Source organism: Microcaecilia unicolor, chromosome 2 (genome assembly GCF_901765095.1).
Source record: "Microcaecilia unicolor chromosome 2, aMicUni1.1, whole genome shotgun sequence".
Taxonomy (NCBI): domain Eukaryota; kingdom Metazoa; phylum Chordata; class Amphibia; order Gymnophiona; family Siphonopidae; genus Microcaecilia; species Microcaecilia unicolor.
In genome coordinates this window covers 399,604,063-399,628,438 of record NC_044032.1, presented here as the reverse complement: position 1 = coordinate 399,628,438, position 24,376 = coordinate 399,604,063, and the positions used below count along the sequence as shown (strand labels likewise).

The following is a 24,376-nucleotide window of genomic DNA, read 5'->3' as shown; positions in this document are numbered from 1 at the left end:
AGCCCAGAACAGTCAAATTTAAAATAAAAACTGGTTACATCACTACAGACACTTCCTATTATCTGTGTGACAAATAAAGACGTCAATACTCTGTAACAGCTTCAAGCATAAACATGCACCATCTGCTGGCCAAACAGGAGAAATACACTTCAGAACAATGCAGGAAAATATCCAATACATTTTACAGGCTTAAAACACACTGTTTCTTCACACGGAACAACTACAATTCCATCCATTTTCCCTCCCTCTGACCACCTGAGTATGCACCTCATTATTGTTATTTATTATTATTTATTGCATTTGTATCCCACATTCCCCCACCTATTTGCAGGCTCAATGTGGCCATCAGGAACTACACTAGACTCTTGCTAAGGCCATAACACTTCTTAGTAAAGTGTTTAGTGCCTTGGTCTTTACTCCCAAACCTCAAGGGTCACAGGTTTTCAGCTTAGCCCTAATGAATATGCATGAGAAAGATTTGCATTCCTGCTACCTCCACTCTATGCAACTCTCTCATGCATACTCATTAGGAATAATCTGAAAACCTACCTTGAAGACTGCATATGAACATCAAGGCACTAAAACCTTTAGTAAGAAGTGATGTGGCAGGCTTGTGAAAAGAAGATTACCTGTCGAGGACTGTGCATTGACATCAGCACCATGGGCTAGCAGCAGCTTTACTATTTCAACATGCCCTCCATTAGAAGCAGCCATTAAGGGTGTTATGTCGCCTTTGATACCTCTGTCTTCAACATTAGCATGCATAGCCAGCAGCACCTTGGGACAGAAATGGCAACAAAAGATTAACAGGAAAGGAAGTTTGCTTCCTAGAACAGAACAAAAATAAAACAAATCTCCAGGATCAGGTGACAGCCTTAGCATTGTGTATTCACTGTCTTCTACTGACCTATATTTCAAGCAAGTCTCACAAAAATATCTCACTTAGCAAGGCTTTTGCGAGCTAAAATAAAGTGAAGCACTCATAATCTCTAACAAATAGTAGGAGAGGGGAAAAAGGCACCAACCTGTGCAAGCTCATAGTATCCCGCTGAGCAAGCCAAGCAGAGTAGACTCTCCCCTTCCTCTGTGTGCTCATTAACGCTTCGACCTTCAATTAGCAACTTTCGCACAGCATTTACATCCCCTTCAGAACAGGCTTCTGCCAAACTGCGGCTGTCAGGGGGGAAAAAATAAAAGCATCTCAGAAAAATGCAGTCTTCCTTCTAACTTAAAAGAGCAGCATGGTGAAAAGGGGTCAGTTCTGCAATTCATGGCACCCATGAGGAAGTGGTCGAATATAAACAGTGCATGAAATTTGGGAAGGGGAAGAAAATCATGAGGATGTGTATCACCTTTAATCCAGAGAAGCTTTCAACATGCCTGCCACACCAGAATCATATGTTTTAAGCACACAGAAAGAATTTTTGACATTTAGAGCACTGCTTCCCAATATTTTTAAGACCAAGGAACAACCGCATTAGCAAAAAGGCTGAGTAACACAACAGCCTCCATACAGCAAGCAGTGCAGGAATAGGGAGGACTTGCAAGGCCAAAAGAAATGCTAGGGAAACGCTGAAGACCCAAGTCTTCTAAACTTTAAAACAAATGGAATAAGCAAGCAGACATTCAGATGAACCCATCATAATGGACCGGGTTCCTCTATAAGTGCTAAGAGGAGGTCAATCCTCCATGGCCGCTGCTGCTTCCAACACCGAGTTACATCCAGTGTTCAGTGAACACACTCCTCATCTCACTCATCCTGGGAATAAAACAAAAAGCTAAAAGGACTTGGTGTGTAATGTGTATACTGCCCAAGTAGAGCCCGGAGATCCATGTCCTGGGCCCCTGCTAGAATTAGAGCTAACAGACACACGTAATTACTCATGCACTCAGAAAGGAGCATTTGCATGTTCAAGAGCCACTGCTGGTGTCTTTTGTTACTGTAAAGTGCTGAGGACAGAGCTCAGGTGCTGTTCTCAATCTAAGCATCAAGTAGTGGCGATTTTGCGGTATTACACTGATTGAAAAACACTGACAGATAGTATAATGGCTTCCAAATAGGAGGGGAAACAGGAGATCATTCACTGCTGCATCAGCTGAACTTAACAAAGAAATAAAAGGGAGAGGTTGACTGTCAACTCATGCCCAAGGGCTTTGTCCTATCTAACAGGTGCTCTGATGCTTCCTTCCTCTCCCCGAAAACACAAAGAGGATAGCAGGATGCAAACCCTCTGTTCAAACAGTAATGGAGGAAAGGACTGCACAATTTAGAACACCTTGTGTGAATAATCTAAAGGAGCCAGAGCATATCTTTACAAAAGCTCTCATGTTGTGGTTTATTTGATTATGCCGACAGATTAGTAGCTTGCTATTACTATTACCATTAAAATACAGCACAGGTAGTCAAGTCTTGTATCTAGCAGTGCTCCAGATATTAAGCCAGAGCCACCTCCCCTATGTATTCCACTAACACACTGCCACCACTTCTCCTATGCTGCCACTCCAGTTACTTCCTCTCTACCACCTTTACTATATGCACCCTTAAGTATACTGCAAAATAGCAGCATTAAATTACTTCAAGGATAGGTGGTAAATGTTAGCCACACTTCCCATGCCTCTTCCTCCCACTTGCCTTGTCACATACTTAATTTGAGGGATAGTATTGAGTACCCCACCACCCACAACCCTGGTTATACCTTCCTTAATGAACTCTCTTTATAACTAGAGAATGACACAGTTACTGCTGTCGCGGACTTACCACGGTAAACAGTGGTAAATCCAATTACCATGGATGTGGAAACAAAACTTTTTCTGCTCCACAGGAACAGAATGGCAAAAAGAACTCGTTCCTGTGGTAAAAAAAAAAAAAAAAAAAAGTCCTCTGCTCCCTTCCCATCCTCCTGCCCCCCCCCCCCCCCCCATCACCTCTTTCTACCTGCTGCTTGTAATTTACATGTTCTTGCGGCCCAGCAGCAATTCACACAGGCCAGCTCCATGGCCTTCCTTCTGCAGCGTCCCGCCCTCTCTGCAACTTCCTGTTTTGACCTCTAAACAGAAGTTCCTTTAGAGAGGGCAGAATGCAGCAGAAAGAAGGCCATGGAGCCGGCCTGTGAAAATCGCTGTCAGGACACAGAAAAATGTAAGCTAGAAGCAGCAGGTTGAAAGATATGCTAGACCCGTGGGGAAGAGGCCGGGAAGGGAGAAAGATCCTGGGCCCATGAGAGGAGAGGGGGGTGCTTGAGGGAAGGGAGAAAGGTGCTGGACCAAAGGGAGGAAGAGGGGCTAGAGGGAAGGGATAGAGGTGCTGGACCCACTGCAGGGAGGAGGGAAGGGAAAGACATACCGGACCAAGGGGATGAAGGAAGGAGGAGTCAAATACTGCACCCACAGAAAGGAGGAGGGAAGGGAGAGAGGACAGGCAGGCGAGCCAGATGCTGAAATGGGGAGGGAGCAAAGATGAGTGGGGTTGGAGAAGAGAGAGAGAAACATTGGTGTGGAAGAGAAAGAAAGAGAGGGGAGAAGCTGGACATAGGGAGGTAACAGAAACAGAGGGGAAATTACATGTACGGGGAAGGGGGGCATAGGGACATGGACACCAAAGGGAGATGCTGCATGGGGATGGTATATGGACACAATGTGGCAATGCCGGACACAGGAAGGGGGTATATGGACACAGAGGGGAGATGTTAGACGAGGAGAAGAATAGGAACACAGAAGGGAGATGGACGGCATAGGGACATAGACGAGTGATGTTCAACACAGGAAGAGAGAATAGGGAGATAGAGCTAATGATGGACGAAGGGGAGATACTGGACAGGGAAGTATAGGGAGACAGAAAAGGGAGATAATGAACATGAGGGATGATAGGGACACTGAGATGGAAGATGAATGGTGGACATAGGGAGAGAAGAGATATGAAATGGACAGGAGACCCTATTGAGTGAGTTAAGAGAAGACAGAGGGAAGCAGAAACCACAGTCTAAAACCAATATGATTTCAAAAATAACATGACCAGGCAACAAAAGATTTAAAAAAAAACTACAAAACTTTTGTGATTAGAGTATGTCAGATTTAAATGAACTTCCTGCCAGAGCCAGTGTTAGACATGGCTGGGGCCCAGGACAGAAATTTGGGAGGGGACTCTAAAGTCCACTACCAGGCTAAACTTTCTTCAACTTCCAGCAGGCTTGAGTCTCTCTCTGTTCAGGAGCCAAGAAAATTGCCCTAGTCAAATTCTCCTAACACCATCCCTGGTATGTGCCATCTTTATCTTTTGCACAGTACAAAAGTAAATGCATCTCCTTCTACATCTCTGGTGTTGTACTACATAACTGTTCAAGACTTTGGCAGATGGTATCAGAGCTTGAGGGGCAGCATGGGATGAGGATGGGGACAGGGCTCACAAGGACAAACTTTGTCCCCATGCCATTCTCTATTACTAACAAAACTGAGTACTATGTCCTGCTCCCCAGCAAATATGTTTTACATTTTCTGTGGTGGCACTCCAAATCTGCATCAACACATTCTCTCATTATAGAATTTGTTGGCTCTTAGTTCTCTAATTACTACAGCGTCTTACAAAAATCTTCACAGCATATACTTTTTTCAGACGCCACTAATTGATAATTCATTAAACAGCAGAAAGTGAAAAATGCACAAGGGTGTACAGATTCTATTTCAACAAGGAACTGCAAGATGAACAAATATGCATTACATAGTGCTACCTGATGCAATACCTCTACTAATATTTGGAGTCAGTGGCCACATTAACGAAGTCAATTAAAAAAAACAGATTTTACCTTGTATTTTGTAAAACATGGATCTTAGCTCACTATTCGTATTTATTAGGATTTATTATACTCACACAAGGTAGCGTACTAGAAGATTAATCTGGACACAGGCAACAAATAATATCAACAGAAAACAAATATTCAAATAACAATAGATATTATTTATTTGATATACTATAAAGCAGCCAAGACCAGCTAAGCAGTTTACAAAAAGTATACTAAAATTCAGAGAAGGTAATAAGATAAACCAAAGGGGGAGGGAGAGAGAAGGGGAAAAAGAACAAGGGCGGGATCTTGTAGCAAATATTTTTAGAATGTTAAAACAAAACAAACAAAAAAATAAAAACAGCTACAGCAGTCCTCAGCTTCTTGCAGTCTCTTACTTCTGTTCCTTTGGATTTCTTGTTTAAGCAGCACCCACTGACTGAAAACCAAAGAAAAGTATCTGCACAGCAGCTACGAGAGCTGTAGTCTAGCATCTTGGAAAATAAATTTATAATTGTCTTTGTTAGTTTGGATTGTTTGATCATGACAAGACACTATCCTCCCTCTTTACAAAGATGCTCTAGCAGCCGCCAGTGCGCTAATGCCAAAACAGCCCATTCACTTTGAATCGGCTGTGTCGGCATTGCCGTGCGGCTTTGCAAATGGAGGGAGGGTGGATATCTTTTTGTGTTTTTGTTTTGTTTTAACCCTTTAGTGTCCAATGTTCCCATCAATCTGTTCTCATATGACTTATTACATGAACATTGGACACGTAAAGGGTTAAAAATCTCAGAAAATCTTTCTTGGAAGCCTAAAGCTACCCATGTGTGCAGGGGAATTTCCACCCCCCCCTCCATTCAAAGATACCCAAATGCTGCAGCTACCCCAAAATCAGTTGCAGGCTTTAAAGCTAAATCAGGGAACACTGGCCAGTCTCCACCTAAGCCTGTTCCTAAAAGCCATTAAGGGGGTTAACTTACTTGTCCGTCTGCCCTGCACTCGCTGTACTCTCCGCTCTCATCCGGGTCAGCGCAGCAGCAGCTTCATCCAACGCGCAGCTGACAGATGATGTCAGCCTTCGGAGCACCTCAGGATCCGCAAATGCTTTACCATCAGCAGTGGATAATTTACCAATTCCTTCAAGCCAAATTTACCGGAGCCAGCAGGTAAGTGAAAATGTACATTAAAAAAAAAGATAGAATAGAAAAACAAAAGAAAGCCATGAATTTCATATACCAGTTTGCAGGACATATTCAAAGCATATGACTGCACAAGCAGAAACTCCATATTCCCAATAGATGTCTACATTTTTGGATGTGTCACAGCATGTAGACGATGGCACTGCCTGGATCTGGGGGACAGGTGCTTATAACATGCTCCTCTAACTGAAGAGTCTTATTTTAAATTTAAAGAATGTCTAAAAACATGTTTTTTTTACACAAGCCTTCTCAAACAAAGCTTGTGAAATAGCTGGTTCATGGTAGTTCAAGCAGGGGACTTATCTGTATTTTTCCTTGTTTGCATTGATAATTTCTTTTTATCCTTGTATTTTTCATTGCTGCGATGGCTGTGGTTTGTTCTGTTATTTTATTATGTGTTACGTTTAATGTATGGTCTATTTTTATGCCTTTTTAAAAATCTAATTTATTTTTTATAAACATTTAGTATTATTTTATGACTTAGATGTCAAGAATTTTTTATCCTCTGGAAAGTTTTTTTATTTGATAATGCTGAGATTGTTTTGCTGTGAATGTCAAAAGCTGATTTAGCAAAACTGCAAATAAACTATACTGGATTCTACCTTTATTGTCTATTAGGTAAACCTCCAACAAACTTGGCTTTTCACTTTCTTTTCAAAAAGAATACCGCCTTTTCTGTCCTACAAAATGGGTGGTACGGAAAGAAAAGAGGCAAGTGTGAAGGACAAAGAGAGAGACCAAACTGTAAGTACAGAGTGTAATGTAGAGGAGGAAGAAAGGGTAAAGAAGTAAAAATAAAGGGCCAGATGCACTAAACTTAATAAGCCAGCAACGTGGTTTTTAAACTTAGTTCTAGCTGGTTTAGCGCACAAGTACTAAACTGGGGCATGCACAAAAGGGTTCTCCGAGCCATTTTCCTGTCATGGTTGCAGCTAACGAAAACAGAAGGGAAAATTAGGTTCTTACCTTGGTAATTTTCTTTCCTTTAGTCACAGCAGATGAATCCATTACGAATGGGTTGTGTCCACCTACCAGCAGGGGGAGATAGAGAACACTGAAAACCATAGTGCCTCCTGGATGGCTAGCTCCATCTGCCTCTCAGTATTGAAGCTTCCAAAGCAGTGTTAAACCGCAAAGTAGCATAACATGAACTTTCTTCACAGCGAACGAACGTCCCAGAACAGGACCAATAACACAAAGAAGGGACTAACTCAACCTCCTGTAGTAGAACAGAAATCCTGAAGACTGTTTTCCAACTTCTCCCAATGAGGGAACATGTCTGCAGGAGAAACTGAATACAAAACAGAATCAATTAGGGAGGGATCATGGATTCATCTGCTGTGACTAAAGAAAAGAAAATTACCAAGGTAAGAACCTAATTTTTCCTTCCTTGTCATCAGCAGTAGATGAATCCATTACGAATGGGATGTATCAAAGAAATCCCTAGATAGGGTGGAAACAAGTCACACCACGCGCTAGCACTTGTGCTCCAAAAGGCGAGTCCCGCCTGGCAGCCACATCCAGCCTGTAATGACGGGCAAAAGAGAGCTTAGAAGCCCAAGTAGCTGCACTACATATCTCTTGAAGAGAGAGTGCTCCCGTCTCAGCCCAAGAGGAGGAAATCGCTCTTGTGGAATGTGCCTTAAAGGTGTCAGGTGAAGGCCGGCCAGATAGCAGATATGCAGAAAAAATAGCTTCCTTAAGCCAACGGGCTATAGTGGCTTTAGATGCTGGAGACCCTCTGCGAGGACCTGACAACAATACAAAAAGGTGATCAGAGGTCCTGAAAGCATTTGACATCTGCAGATACTGCAACAGAGCCCTGCGCACATCCAGAAGGTGCAACTGCCCAAAAGATTCCGGAAACTCCTCCCGAGTAAAGGAGGGCAGAAAAATAGGCTGGTTTAGGTGAAATGCTGAAACCACCTTAGGCAGGAAGGAAGGCACAGTACGTACCGTAACTACGGACTCTGAGAATTACAGAAATGGGTCTCGACAGGACAGCGTCTGGAGCTCAGACACCCATCTCGCCGATGTAATGGCCATCAAAAAGACTGTCTTTAGAGTCACATCCTTCTCCGAAGCTCGCCTCAGCGGCTCGAAGGGCGAACACTGAAGAGCCTTTAATACTAGCCCCAGGTTCCAAACCGGACAAGGTGCCCGCACGGGAGGACTGAGCCAAAGCACCTCTCTAAGAAACCGTGCAATGTCTGGATGCGCAGCTAAGGAGAGGCCAGCGACCTTCCCTCGAAAGCATGCCAATGCTGCCACTTACACCCGCAGGGAATTATAGGCCAAGCCTTTTTGTACACCATCCTGCAAAAAGTCAAGAATCGGCAAGACAGAAGCCCGCATAGGTATAAATGTCTTTGGAACACACCAGGCCTCAAACTGGCGCCAAATCCAGGCATACGCAACGGAAGTGGACCGCTTGCGGTCCTGCAAGATAGTGGAGATGACCTTGTTAGAATAGCCCTTGTCTCTCAATTGCGCCCTCTCAATAGCCATGCCGTAAGACCGAAGCGGCAGGGATCCTCCATGGTTACCGGGCCCTGCGTCAACAGGTTTGGTACCAGAGGCAAAGGAAGAGGAGCCTCCACCAGCATCCACTGGAGGTCCGCAAACCAGGGCCTGGGCCAATCTGGAGCAATAAGAATCACCACTCCCTGGTGCAGCCAAATTCACAGGAGTACTCGCCCTATCAAGGGCCAAGGCGGGAACACATATAGGAGGCCCAGAGGCCAGGGTTGAGCCAAGGCATCCGACCCCGCCGAGCGAGGATCTCTCCATCTGCTGTAAAAGCACGGGACTTTGGCATTTGTGTTTGACGCCATCAGATCCGCTACGGGCATTCCCCATTTGGCACAAAGTTGAAGGAACAATTCGTCTGCCAACTCCCACTCCACTGGGTTGATGTGGTGTCTGCTTAGATAATCGACTTTCACGTTGCTCTGACCTGCTATATGAGCTGCAGACAGAAACTGTAGATGCAGCTTGGCCCTGTGGCAAATCTGAGTGGCCTGCGCGGCCAGTGCTCTGCACTGCGTTCCACCTTGACGATTTATGTAGGCCACTGCCATCATATTGTCCGACAGCACTCTGACAGCCAATCCCTCCAAGGTCGATTGAAAGGCCAGCAATGCCTGGAAAATTACTTTTAACTCCAAGCAATTGATGGACCACTTCGATTCTTCGAGTGTCCACAGACCCTGGGCATGCCTCTCCTGGCAATGAGCTCCCCAGACCTTCAGGCTGGCATCGGTTACCTCCAGGCACCAGTCGGGGAGCGCTAACGGCATTCCTCGCCGCAGCTTGCTGTCTGAGGCCACCGCTCCATGCTGAGTCAGGCCGCGGGAACCAACTGAGTCTGCACTGATAATCCTGGGAAATGGGAGACCAACGTTGTAGCAGAGAACACTGCAGCGGTCTCATGTGCACTCTCGCCCAAGGCACCACTTCTAGGGTGGCCGTCATCGACCCCAAGAGCTGGACAATGTCCCAAGCTCGCAGGCGAGGCATCCTCAGGAGCAGACGGACCTGGGTTTGAAGCTTGCACCTCCTTTGCTCGGGTAAAATAACCAACTTCAAGGCCATGTCGAACCGCACCCCCAAATACTCTAGAGATTGAGAGGGGGTCAGGTGACTTTTGGGTATATTGATGACCCAGCCCAGAGATTGCAGTACTGAGACCACTCTGGCTGTTACGTGATAACTCTCTTCTGCAGAGTCCGCTCTGATGATCCAGTCGTCGAGGTACGGGTGAACCCGGATACCCTCTCGCCTGAGAAAGGCAGCTACTACCACCATTACCTTGGAAAAGGTTCGGGGAGCTGTGGCGAGGCCAAAAGGCAAGGCCCAAAACTGGAAATGTTTTCCTAACACCGCAAACTGGAGGAACCGTTGGTGCGGGGGCCATATAGGAATGTGCAAGTAAGCTTCTTTCAAGTCCAGAGACGTGAGGAACTCTCCTGGCTGAACCGCCGCAATGACGGAGCGCAGGGTTTCCATGTGAAAATGCCGCACTCTTAGTGACTCGTTGACTTTCTTTAAGTTGAGAATGGGCCGATAAGACCCGCCTTTTCGCGGCACCACAAAATAAATGGAGTAACAACCGCAGCCGTGTTCAGCGGGAGGCACGGGGATCACCGCTCCAAGGTGCCACAAGACTTGTAAGGTCTCCTCTACCGCCGCCCGTTTGATGGCAGTGCCGCATCGGGACTCCAAAAACACGTCTCTCACCGGGGCAGTAAATTCCAATCTGTAGCCGTCTCTGATCAGGTCCAAAACCCATTGATCTGAGGCAATCTTGACCCACTCCTCTAGAAAGAGGGAAAGACGTCCTCCAACTGCAGGAATCGAGGAGTGGGTCGGCGCACCACCATTGAGAGGGTCGCCCATGAACTCCAGGCCTTGAACCGTTCGCTGCGATGAGTTTTTCCGAGCGAAAGGAGTTCCTCTGCTGAAAACGGGCACGCGAAGTAAACCCAGCAGAACGCCACGGGCGGTACCTTCTAGCTTCACGGAAGCGAGGTCTGGAAGAGGAGGGACCCGCCTGACCCTTGGAAGAAGGCCGCGGCCTATCCTCAGGTAACCACTGGGGTTTAGCATCCCCGAGGCCCTTGACAATTTTCTCCAACTCCTCACCAAATAGGAGAAGGCCCTGGAAGGGCAACTTCACCAACCTTTGCTTAGAGGCCATGTCAGCCGCCCAATGTCGTAGCCATAGAAGGCGGCGAACGGCCACCGCCACAGACATCTGTTTAGCTGAGGCTCTGACCAAATCATAAAGGGCGTAGCCAAAAATGACAAGGCCGACTCCATCCACGGTGCCACCTCCACAAGGAGCTCCGCTCCATCCCCGGGCTGTTCCACTGCCTGTTGCAACCACGCGAGGCAGGCTCAAGCAGCATAACAACTGCACACAGACGCCCGTAAGGCTAGGCCTGAGATTTCAAAGGACCATTTCATTACTGATTCCAGCCATCGTCCTACATGTCCTTCAAGGCGACCCCTCCCTCTACTGGGAGGGTAGTCTTCTTCATCACAGCCTTGACTACGGCATCTACTTTAGGCACGGCCAAGCGTGCCAAGTGCTCCTCACTAAGAGGGTATAAGTGCCCCATTGCCCTGGCAACCTTAAAAGGCCCCTCGGGGTCAGCCCATTGAGCCGAAATAAGCTCTTGGATGGAGTCATGCAAAGGAAAGGCTCGAGCAGGCTTCTTAGTACTTGCCATCCTTGGATTACCAGCGCAGGATCTTCAATAGAGAGGGCCTGCAAGGCGTCAGAAATAATGGCTGGCAGCTCCTCGCGGTGGAAAATCCTAACCGCGGTGGGATCATCTGGATTCAGTGGCAATCCCGCACCTTCCTCTGACTTCTCATACCACGAAGACCTGCCAGACCCCTCAGAATCCCCACAGCCCAACCACGGGGGGAGGGAGGTGCGCCACTCTCTGAAGGGGAATTTACCCTTCTACGCTTGTCCTGCGGCCAACTGTCTGGGGAAAAAACGCCTGATGGCAATCCCGGGCCAGCCTCCACCGGACGGGAACCAGGTAGCAACGCAGAGTCAGACACCTGCGGCAGAGTCCTCTTTAACATGAACGCTTTATGTAAAAGCAACACAAACTCAGGGGAGAAAGGCTCACCCTGGTCTCCCGGTTCCAGTCCGGGGCAAGCAGTTCCTCTGGTAGCCTCCATCCGAGACTCCCCTCCGGCCTCAGACCCCTCCGCTCCTGCGGGGGTTGGACCATGCGGCGCATCCAAGATGGCGTCCGCTGCCAGCTCCACCGAGCGGGAAGAGATATCGCTCGCCATGCTCGTGCCGCCCTGACGTCTGAAGAGCACGATTTACAGAGCCCCGCTGCTGATCTGCGCTTGCCACAATGTGAACAGCGCTTAACAACCTCCGCAGCCATCGCCGAAAACGGCGGAAAATTTCAAAATGGTGGATTCACGCCAAAAATACCCCGATCGCGGGCCCTCCCCAGAGGAGCTACAAGACACTCTTACCTCAACAGACCGAGTCCCAGAGCTCCGGTCACGCTGCACAAACAGGAGATAGCCTCAGAATCGCAGCGCTAACAAGCGCGTCACGTTTTTTTTTTTAATGCTGTGAGGAAAGTTAGAGGCAACAGCTACAGAGGCACTCCGGAGATCCAGAAGAGTGGGAAAGGCAGAGAAAGGACAAACCAATGTGCCTGCATCCACATAGAAGAGAGTGGGAAAGGCAGAGACAGGGCAAACCTATATGCCTGCATCCACATAGGGGGAAGGATAAGGCAGGGAAAGGGCTAACCTATGTGCCTTTAAAGTGGAGCTGCAGTAGCCACAACACCCGTGCTACAACTGGCAAAAGCACAGGAGCCACCCCAGGCAGATTCTTGAAGGAGCTGAATAAGCTGCGGCCAACCCTGCTGGGGAGATAGAGAATACTGAGAGGCAGATGGAGCTAGCTGGCCAAGAGGCACTATGGTTTTCAGTGCTCTCTCTCTCCCCCTGCTGGTAGGTGGACACAACCCATTCGTAATGGATTCATCTGCTGCTGATGACAAGGAAGGGAAAATTAGGTTCTTACCTTGGTAATTTTCTTTCCTTTAGTCATAGCAGATGAAGCCATTACGTATGGGTTATGTCCATCAACCAGCAGGGGAGATACAGAGCACTCAAACTTTCATAGTGCCCTCTTGGCCAGCTAGCTCCACTGCATCTTCAGTATTTGAAGCTTCCAAAGCAGTATGGCAAACCACAATGGGAATCACAAGAGCTTTCCTCACAGCGAACGATGGCCCATCACAAGGGCATGAACTCATAAAGGAGGGAATGCACATCCTCCTGGAGGAAATAAACTCATCCTCCTTATTGTATAAGTGGAGGGGAACACACGCGCCTCCTGGAGGGAATCACACATCCTCCCAACACACTGGAGGGAATGAACTCATCCTCCTATTTATAGAACTGGAGGGGAACACACGCGCCTCCTGGAGAGAATCAACACATCCTCCAAAAAAAACATGCTGGAGGGAATGAACACATCCTCCTAAATTTAAACTGAACATGAATCCTGAAGATTGTTTTCCAACTTTCTCCCAAGGAAGGAACTTCAGGAAATTAGAACAGAACCTGAAAAACAGATTCACAGCATACAGACAATCATACAGGGAGGGCTCATGGCTTCATCTGCTATGACTAAAGGAAAGAAAATTACCAAGGTAAGAACCTAATTTTCCCTTCCTTGTCATCAAGCAGATGAAGCCATTACGTATGGGATGTAACAAAGCAATCCCTAGATAGGGTGGGAACAAGCCACACCACGCGCATCCCTCCTGGCAGCCACATCCAGCCTGTAATGTCGGGCAAAGGAGAGCTTAGAAGCCCATGTTGCTGCACTGCATATCTCTTGAAGAGAGAGTGCTCCAGTTTCAGCCCAAGAGGAAGAAATCGCTCTAGTAGAATGTGCCTTAAAGGCTACAGGCGGAACCCTGCCGGCCAGCAGATATGCTGAAAAGATAGTTTCTTTGAGCCAGCGGGCAATAGTGGCTTTAGACGCTGGAGACCCTCTGCGAGAACCGGATAGCAAAACAAACAGATGATCAGAAGTCCTGAAAGAGTTAGTAACTCGCAGATACTGCAGCAGAGTCCTGCGCACATCCAAAAGGTGCAGCTGCCCAAAAGATTCTGGAAACTCTTCCTCTGAAAAAGAGGGCAAGAAAATAGGCTGGTTTAAGTGAAAGGCTGAAAACCACCTTAGGCATAAAGGAAGGCACAGTCCGAACCGTGACTCCGGACTCTGAAAATTGCAGAAATGGGTCTCTACAGGACAGCGCCTGGAGAAGTCCTTGAAAAGGCAACTTCACCAACCTTTGCTTAGAGGCCATGTCCGCTGCCCAGTGTCGTAGCCACAGATGACGGCGAGCCGCCACTGCTACTGCCATTTGTTTAGCCGAAGCTCTGACAAGGTCATAAAGGGCATCAGCCAGAAACGACAAGGCCGCCTCCATCCGCGGAGCCACATCCAAGAAGGGCTCCGCTCCATCTCCGGGCTGAGCCACTGCCTGTTGCAGCCAAGCTAGGCAGGCTCTCACAGCATAACAGCTGCATGCAGACACCCGAACAATGAGACCTGCAATTTCAAAGGACCGTTTCAACGCTGTTTCCAGCCTACGGTCTTGAACATCCTTCAGGGCAACACCTCCTTCAACAGGGAGGGTAGTTCTCTGTCACCGCAGTGACTAGGGCATCCACTGTAGGCATTTGAAAACGAGCCATATGTCCCTCACGCAGAGGGTATAACTGCCCCATAGCCCTGGAAACTCTCAAAGGTCTCTCGGGGTCAGCCCACTGAGCCGAAACAAGCTCTAGGATGGAGTCATGCAAAGGGAAGGCCCGAGCAGCTTTCTTGGTACTAGCCATCCTGGGATTACCCGAGGAGGTCATGCCACTGTCAGGATCTTCAATCGAGAGGGCCTGCAGGGTATCTGAAATAAGCGCTGGCAGCTCAACACGGTGGAAAATCCTCACCGCGGAGGGATCATCCAGATCCTGTGGTAAATCCGCATCTGACTCTGGTTCCTCAGACCAAGAACGTCTGTCAGAGTTCTCCGAATCCTCACACCCCGACCACAGGGGGGAAAAAGGTGCACCACAATCTGAAGGGGAATTAACCCTTCTGCGCTTATCTTTAGGCCAAGCATCCGGGAAAAAAGCCTCACTGGGCAGTCCCAGGCCAGAATCCATCAGGGGGGCAATCAGAGGAGCCTCAGGCGACCCTTGAGGAAGGGCTCTTTTCATCATGTATACTTTATGCAGCAAAAGCACAAAATCCGGGGAGAAAATCTCACACTGGGCACCCAAATCCTGTCCGGTGCTAGCCACTCCTGAAATAACCTCATCTCGAGGTGCCCCACCCGGCTCAGGTCTCTCCGTGTCCACGGAGGCCGCACCATGCGGTGTAAGCAAAATGGCGCCCGCTGCCAGCTCAGAGCGGGAAGAAACATCGCTCGCCATGCTAGGGCCGGCTCCTACGCCAATACAGCACGATTTACAGAGCCCTGCTGCTGATTTGCGCTTGCCACAAGTGGAACAGCGCTTTACATTGTCCGCAGCCATCGCCGAAAAACAGCGGTAAAATCCAAAATGGCGGTATCACGCCAAAATCGCCCCGATCGCGGGCCCACCCCGGAGGAGTTGGAAAACACTCTTACCTCAAAGGATCTAGTGTACAACTACGATCCTGCTGAAAATCAGGTCAAAAAACCTCTGTTCCAGCGTCTCTGCGTTTAAAAACGCGACGCGACTTTTTTTTTTTTTTTTTTTTAAGCTGTGAGGAAAGCAGAGGTATTGAAGACTCCGGAGGCTCAGATGAGTGGGAAAGGCAGGGAAAGGGCGAACCTATATGCCTGCATCCACTGTTGGTGGGTAAGGACAGGGAAAGCAAGGCAATATGTCCACATCCACAGAGGTATGGGTAAGGCAGGGAAAGGGCTAACCTATGTGCCTTTAAAGTGAAGCTGCTATAGCCTCCAACACCCCAGTTAACAACTGGCAAGCCAGGAACCACCTCCCGGCAGATTTTTCTGGAGCTCGAACAAGCTGCAGCCACCCTGCTAAGGGAGATAGAGAATACTGAAGAGGCAGTGGAGCTAGCTGGCCAAGAGGGCACTGTGAAAGTTTGAGTGCTCTCTATCTCCCCTGTTGGTTGATGGACATAACCCATACGTAATGGCTTCATCTGCTTGATGACAAGGAAGCTAGCGTTTTCCATGCATGCTAAAAAGTAGCACGCGCTAATGCTAGAAACACCCATAGGAATATTTGGGTGTATCTAGCATTAGCTCGTGCTAAAAATGCTAGTGCGCCTACAGCGTGGCTTAGTAAACAGGGCCCTCAGTGTAAGATATATGCAATAGGGTAAATCAGGAGGAGGAAACACTCTCTCACATCACTGTAGCATGAGCACCTGCAATGGATGGGTGGTTTTGAATGCTTAACAGAGATGAGCAAGTACCCAGGACAGACGTACAAGGTTCAGATATGGGGAATAATGCACGAGCGCTTTCCTTTGTCAGCTCCTGATGGGAATTCAGACTCCAAAACAATGATTTAGGAGAACCCACAGCAGCTTCACAGCTAGCACTGAATGGGCAAATTGAAAATCTGTCTAGTAGGAAAGAGTTTCTTCTAAACCCTTGTTGATGCAAATGGATATATCTACTTTGAAAACAGATTTTGAACTCTACAATGCCAGGGTAAAACACTTGCCATGAATGAAGCTACACTGGTTAAAGATCATGTGGCCTTACAAAACAATCCTGAAAATTTGAAGGACGTGATCACAAAAAAAATATGCACCTAATTAAGTTTTCAAAGTTGTGCCATCTTCTCCTTATCATAAGGTTATGCTTGCATCTATCCCTCTTCTGCTCCCTCTAAAATATACATACCATCCCCATCTATGATACTTAAAAGTAAACCAAGTCAGCAATCTCAGCTATGCTTGGCCAGCTTAAACTTCACAGGAATAATAAATTTTTTATGTTTCTGAACATATTTAAACTAACAGAGGAAATGGAAACAATTTTCATTACTCCATTCCAGAATATTACAGCTTCAGGCTTCCTCTGAGCTACAATTTCCATAGAAATGCATTAATAAAATATCACAGAGTTTGATATATTTTTCATGATCCTCCCCAACCAAGTGTCAGCGTTTCTATCTAATGAGATCGCTTTTCCTAAAGCAGCTTTGCCACTGCCACCACACACACACCCCTATGCAGCTTTAAATTATTAGCATCTGGTATGAAAACAGCTGCAAAGGAACGAATTGCAAAATGTGTCATGCTGGATTGTGTGGTTCCACTCCCATCTTTTGAATAGGAACCCGAGCTTCAAGATAAGTAATAGCTGCCTGGTTAACTGGATTTAAATAAATAAAATTAGATCTTTTTCTAACCAATGATAATTAAATATCAGAGAGGCATTCCCCAAAGTTCACTTATGTACAAAAAAAATTATCCTGAGATTAAAATTGAGATACAAAGAAGGTATACTGTGCTACAATACTTATGTGTATACTATACTAGGCATTAATACGAGGTATTTCATGCATGTGCTGCAATAATACACAACCAGTAGAAAATGGTTCAGTCACTAGATTTCACTAGGATCCAATGCTTGTTTTTTTTGCTCTATGTGCAAAGTGATATTTGGTTTGTGCAAGTGTTTCTTTCCTATTTTAATTACTGGCATTCCTTTCTATTTACATATGTATGTAAACCGCTTTGGTTTATTTGCCAGCAAAGGTGGTATATCAAGACTGGAATAAACAAAGATAATGAAATACACTCCTGCATCATTAACAGCCAAACCAGCAGAGATAGGGATTTGAAAACAGTGTGGGAAGACTGATGAGGAAAGTATGAGTTGAGAAATGGGGCAAGACTTTGAAAGGAGCAATTACCTAACTGCTATGTTTTACTAAATCAACATTCTATGCTGCAGAAGCTGGAATCACCTATACCACATAAATGCATTGGGACACTTTTTGGGAACTTTATTTCTCAAGGACACCAGGACACCAATCCAATGTGGCTTCTCTGTTGATATGTATATCTTTCCACCAGTCCTTCCCCCCCCCCCCCCCCACTCCACCCCATTCCAAATTTAATTTTTCAAAGAGTTATCTTGTACCCAAACAGATGAACACTCATAACCCCTTATGTTTAATTTTTTCCCAATATTATGAGGCCCTTTTACCAAGCGACATTAGGGCTATCGCCCGGGTAGCGTGCAGCAAAACATCACTACCTCCAAGTGCACCCAAGTGCCCAGAGGTAGTTCTGAGTTTGCCACACACCATTTCCCACGCTAGAAAATACATTTTTTTATTTTCTAGCATGGGGGTGGGGAGTAAGTATTCTCAGCGGTAATCGGGCAGTGCAGACACGTTGCTGCGAGCTGCCCGATTACCACCGGGTTAGCGTGTGAGCCCTTACCGCTTACTAGATAAGTGGCAGTAAAGACTCAGGCAGTAAATGGCAACATGCTAATTTTGATATTAGAGCACGGCCACTAACACCTCCAACACAAAAAATGCCATTTTCCTGCCACGGTAGAAAGTGGCTTCGACGAGCGGCGATACCACGCACCAATACTACCACAGATCACTTTTTACCACTGCTTGGTAAAACGGCCCCTATATTTGGTTGGAAAGAATGAAAACATTCCAACTAGAGCTAAAATCCTTCTCAATCAGCTTTGACACAAAAGGGTAAATTGAACATTGCCAAAAAATTACACACTTTACATCAGTGGACACCACCTTTTATTTAAAAAAGGGGGTCACTGATTCCCTTCAATGACCTAAGCAGCAAATTATTCTAGGATTGCATTTTTTTAAAAATAACCATGTAATCAACATCTCTTCTCTGCAAACTTTGAAGAACAAAGCTAGTTCCAACTTATTATTGAAAAATAAATCCACTGGTTGTCTCATCCTAAGATAGAGGTTATCTATCTTAACTGTTACACAAAAGTCTTCCAATAACCTACCTAAATCTTCAGTCTAACTGCCCAAAATACCTACTCTCTTTCTCAAATATATTCATAACAAAAAATTTGATAGAGCATAAGCATTCAGTCAATCAATTAACCTCCTGGTTACCAATTTTCCTAGGCCTAATAACCCTGTATCTGGGTTTATAGTTAGCAATTCCCTCTCCCTTCCCTGGCCCCAAATACAAGCCCATAATTATTAAGGATCTTAAAGTCGTTCTCAAGATTACAAAAATCATACATACAATTTTTAAAAACTTCAATAGCTGAAAAACCTAAGAATACAGAGCCTTTTCCGCTGGCTGAATGCTGCAAAGATTAAATATTTGTTTCCTTCTTCCAGTATTTCCTATCCTCCTCCATCATTCCAGACTATGGGCTCCTTTCACTAAGGTGCAGTAGAAATTGGCCTTACACACCCTTACACAAGTTTTTCGCACACACTAAGGTCATTTGTGCCACAGCTGGAAAATGGCCAATTTTCCATTTTCGCTGCTAATAGCCATGCATTGTTGCCATTAGTAAGTGGATATTATAAAAAAATTAGTGCATGAGCACTTACCAACACTTATTTTGCAGGTGGTAACAGCACATGCACTAATCCTGCGCTAATCAGTTAATGTGTGGTAATGTAGATGTGCTAACTGATAAGCACAAAAACGCCCACTCTCCTCCCCCAGACATGCCCCCTTCGTGGAAAAGTTCCTGATGTGTGATTTCATGCACAGAAACACAGGATGCCCAAGTGCGTCCCTCAGTAAGCCCTTTTAAGCCACAGTAATCATGCACTGAAGCATACCGCAGCTTAGTAGGAGACCTATGTAAGGTAAATTTCTGTTTTCTTCAAAATCACCATACTGCTTATTTTTGAAAGAAAAGGGCGGCCATCTTCCAACACAAATCGGGAGATGGCCGGCCTTCTCCTAAGCCCGGCCAAATCGGTATAATAGAAAGCCGATTTTGGCCGGCTTCAACTGCTTTCCGTCGCAGGGACGGCCAAAGTTCAAGAGGGCGTGTCGGCAGTAGTGAAGGCGGGACGGGGGCGTGGTTAAGAGATGGCCGGCCTCGACCGATAACGGAAAAAAGGCCGGCTCTGACGAGCATTTGGCCGACTTTACTTGGTCCTTTTTTGTTCACGACCAAGCCTTGAAAAGGTGCCCGAACTGACCAGATGACCATCGGAGGGAATCGAGGATCACCTCCCTTTACTCCCCCAGTGGTCACCAACCCCCTCCCACCCTAAAAAAAAAAAAAAAATTTTTAACATTTTTCTGCCAGCCTCAAATGTCATACCCAGCTCCATCACAGCAGTATGCAGGTCCCTGGAGCAGTTTTAGTGGGTACTGCAGTGCACTTCAGGGCAGGCAGACCCAGGCCCTTCCCCACCCCCTCACCTGTTAAACTTGTGGTGGTAAATGTGAGCCCTCCAAAACCCACCCGAAACCCACTGTACCCACATCTAGGTGCACCCCTTCATCCCTAAGGGCTATGGTAGTGGTGTACAGTTGTGGGGAGTGGGTGTTTGGGGGGGTTGGGGGCTCAGCACCCAAGTTAAGGGAGCTATGCACCTGGGATCAATTTGTGAAGTCCACTGCAGTGACCCCTAGGGTGCCCAGTTGGTGTCCTGGCATGTGAGGGGGACCAGTGCACTACAAATGCTGGCTCCTCCCATGACCAAATGCCTTGGATTTGGCCGGGTTTGAGATGGCCGCCATTAGTTTCCATTATCGGCAAAAACCAATGGCGGCAATCTATAACGCCGGCGATCTCTAAGGGCGGCCCAAATGTTGAGATTTGGCCGGCCCCGACCTTATTATCGAAACGAAAGATGGCCGGCCATCTTGTTTCGATAATACGGTCGGGTATGCCGCTTTACGGGGCCGTTATTAGAGATGGCCACCCTTATAGATGGCCGGCCCCGTTCGATTATGCCCTTCCAAGAAACCACTGCATGTTACTAACTGAATGTGACTAAATTGTTTTCAGTGAGGTAATCTCATTTAAATACAGCTGATCATTTTCTGGCAGAATTCTAATAGAGAGAGATTCAATTTTATCTCCAGGACTAGCTCTACAAGTCTCCATAGTTAACATTTCCCATTTTTTAATATTGATCTTCCCTCTAATCTGCTTCCATCTTTCAATTACCATTCAACACTCCACTACAAGTAAAAACAAGAAAAAACGGTCACAACAAGGCAAGTTCAAAATATATCCTCCTTGATGAATAGCCGATTTACTAATTGAGTCAAACAGGCCACAACAATTGAAGATGACAAGCTTTCTTTTCTACATCATAATGTACATGTGAATGAAAATGTAACATTAGTTCCCCTAACGTTAACGTAACGGATGAATTCAGATTGTCCTACTTCTCTTTCCATAGCCTAAGGAACAAATCCAGAAGCCACACTCCGGTGTTATTAGGGTCTTAAAACTGTCATTAAACATCACACCATGCATGCTTCAGAGGGATGTGAGACAGACAAATAAATAATTCCAAAAAATTATAGCAATACTACACCCCTTCCCTCCCTGACCTTGATATCCATAAAGAAGTAAAAAAAAAAAAATCTTATTAGGATTCCTAGCATCTGTCAATGAGGTTTCAGTACAGAAACAAAATGCAATCCAGCGTTTCTACATGAAGCACATTTAGCAACAATATGCCATGTATTTATGACAGACTATTCACACAACACAGCCTAACAAGGTACTCTCTTGCTTCCTATTCATTCTGATAGGATATAAAGTCCCAGAACACTGGGCACTTTTTCTATTTGCGTCTTACCTCATATCCCCAGCCCTCCTATCACCTTTTAGAGCTCATTTTCAAAACAGAAAAACATCCAAAAATGGACATAACAGGCAAATATACATTTTTCTCACAGAAAACCGTCCAAAGCGTATAATTGATGAATCTTTTACCTTTGTCTGTTTGCCCCAGTCTGAATATTTTCACCCTTATATTTCCTGACTTGCCTCCTCTGTCTCACCTCCCCTTATGTCCTTGCCCACACCTGCTAACCCCACAGCCACACCTATCCCTTCCTCTGTATCTTGCCCCCTTCCCCTACCAAATCTTCACTGTTCCCAAACCACCACATCTCCCATCTTGCATCTCTATCTAATTCTCCTCGGTCTCTCACTGTTTGTCCAGTCCCAGTCTGTCATTGTACTCCGTATTACTGTTTGTGTGAAGCCTGTGCTGTTCCAGGGAGAGAGTTTTTTTGTGCTACAGCTGTGTCTGGATTGTTTGTCAGTGATGGGTGAGTGTTTTGGACAGCTGGTGTGTGTCTCACGAATGTGTGCTGGTCCCAGGTCTCATGAGGTGCAGTAGGTGGAGGCATGCACAATGGTGTTTCTGGGGACAGAGGGCCCTGTGGTGGAGGGACATCTGCACACTGATCATGGATGCGCTGAATGTTTTGAGGTAGATGAGAGTTTGGAGGGGAGGCCTATCAGAGAGTCTTCAGGGCACGCACCCACTTCCGGGACCTCAATGACCAGGAACGCCTGACTAGGTTCACATTCGACAGGGCTGCCATACAGCACCTCTGTGACCAGCTACAACCCCTTTTCCAGACCAGGACACGTAGAGATAATCCTGTGCTAGTCCACTGCCTTCCTCGCCTTTCTGGTCACCGGCACCTTCCAGTCAGTGCTAGCAGTCAATGCAGGCCTCACCCAGCCCACCATCTCCAACTGCCTCACCCACACTTCACCCTATATTACTTTCACAACAACAACAACATGGCTCAGTTCTATGCCACAGACTGCTTGATCTCAGTCATAAGCGTCATCGACTGCACACACATCATACTCAGACCCCCTCTGGGAACATGAAGAGACATATAGAAATATAAAATCATTTCATTCCATGAACACGCAGGTCATGTATGATGCCCAGAGGGAGATTATACATGTGCATGCCCGCTACCCAGGCTCTACCCAAGATGCCTACATCCTCCATCATTCCGGAATCTACCGCAGGTTTGACCAAGGGGAGATCACCGGCAGTTGGCTCCTAGGTAAGCAGTACAGGGATTCCCAAACCACATACTCCTCTCCCCCCTCCTAACCTTCAACATACTCCCTCTTTCTAGATGTCACCAAAACCTACAACCATTACCCCACCTCCAAAGGTCACCATATACCACCCAATACACACCCATGTTGTGATTCTGCTTCCCCCCAAAGGTGACAGAGGATAACCCCAGCGAACCTAGCTCATGACTCCCACAGTCCACCCCCAAAATAAGGCAGAGAAGCACATGTACTATCACTGAATGCATCTTTGAAAAGCTCAAGAACAGATTCAGACATCCGGATCGTTCAGCCCTAAAGAGGCGGCCAAAATATTCATGGACTGCTGCATGCAAGCCCTGCCAGAAGAGGGACAGCAACCACAGCAGCAGCCGCAAGACCCAGACGATGAGGAGCCCCTCGCCCAAGAGCTGACTAGGGTGCATACCAGCTGGGGGGGTCCAAGCCAGACAAAAACTCATTCTGACAAATTTTCAGTAAAGGAAAAGTGTATAATTTATTTGTGCACAACACCTCTAACATCCCACCCCCCAGTACACACCACCACCCCTCCCCACAACACGCATCATTAGAGCATGGTATTTAAGAACATAAGAATAGCTATAGACCAATCGTTCATCAACCCAGTATCCTAACTCCAGTGGTGGCCAATCCAAGTCACAAGAACCTGGCAGAAAGCCAAATAGTAGCAACATTCTACGCTACCAATCCCAGGGCAAGCACTTGCTTCACCATGTCTGTCTCAATAGCAGACTATGGACTTTTCCTCCAGGAACTTGTCCAAACCTTTTTTTTAAATCCAGATACACTAACTACTGTTATCACATCCTCAGTCAAAGAGTTACAGAGACTAACTATTGGTTGAGGAAAAATAATATTTCCTCTTATTTGTTTTAAAAATATTTCCATGTAATTTTATTGAGTGTCCCTAGTCGTCGTACTTTTTGAAGTGTAAAAGAATGATTCACTTCTACTCATTCTACACCACTCAGGATTTTGTAGACCTCAATCATATTTCCCCTCAACAGTCTCTTTTCCAAGCTGACGAACTCTAACCTCTTTAGCCTTTCATCCTATGAGAGGAGATCCATCCCCTTTATCATCTTGGATGCTCTTCTTTGAACCTTTTTTAATTCTGCTATATCTTTTTTGAGATACAGCAACCAGAACTGAATGCAATACTCAAGGTGAGGTCGCACCATGGAGTGATACAGAGGCATTAAAGTATTCTCTGTCTTATTTGCCATCCCTTTCCTAATAATTCCTAGCATCCTGCTTGCTTTTTTGGCCACCACCACCACACATTGGGCAGAAGATTTCAGCATACTGTCTATGACGACACCTAGATCTTTTTCTTGGGTGCTGACCCCTAAGGTGGGCCCTAGAGCCAGGTAACTATGATTTCAATTATTCTTCCCAATGTGCATTTGTCCACATTAAATTTAATCTGCTACCTGGAGGCCCAGATACGATTTATGGTTTATTTAGGAATGTGCTAAACCACTTCATTCGCTACAGTAAGTTAAAACCGTGCATAATATAAACATTTAAAAAGGAGCAGAAAAGGAACTCCATTTAATCACAGGACAGGATAGTCCACGCTGGACTCGTTCACTTATTAACAGAGGGAGTGTTAATATATGGCAGCAGATACAGTAATAACCTTCTCTTCCTCCTTTTCCTCTCCTGAAGTATTAATTCTATGAAGACCTATTCCACCAGCATGAAGTTTTAATACGAAAACTTGAACTTACAGTTTTTGTCTGATGTATAATCCTATCTTCAGTCACCATAATGTCCA

The 24,376-nt window shown here is 46.2% G+C and overlaps 1 protein-coding gene across 3 annotated transcripts in view; it reads right to left on the bottom strand.

Annotated features, from left to right (window-relative positions):
- The window catches only part of ANKRD17 (ankyrin repeat domain 17), a 374,674-nt gene that overhangs the window by 278,323 nt on the left and 71,975 nt on the right, over positions 1 to 24,376 (bottom strand). For all 3 annotated transcript variants that reach the window (XM_030190627.1, XM_030190626.1, XM_030190628.1), the window contains 3 exons: positions 5,756 to 5,912; positions 1,026 to 1,173; positions 630 to 777 (listed from right to left, as the gene is read on the bottom strand). In XM_030190627.1, coding sequence (XP_030046487.1) covers positions 630 to 777; positions 1,026 to 1,173; positions 5,756 to 5,912 — 453 coding nt within the window. The remainder of the gene's footprint in view (positions 1 to 629; positions 778 to 1,025; positions 1,174 to 5,755; positions 5,913 to 24,376) is intronic.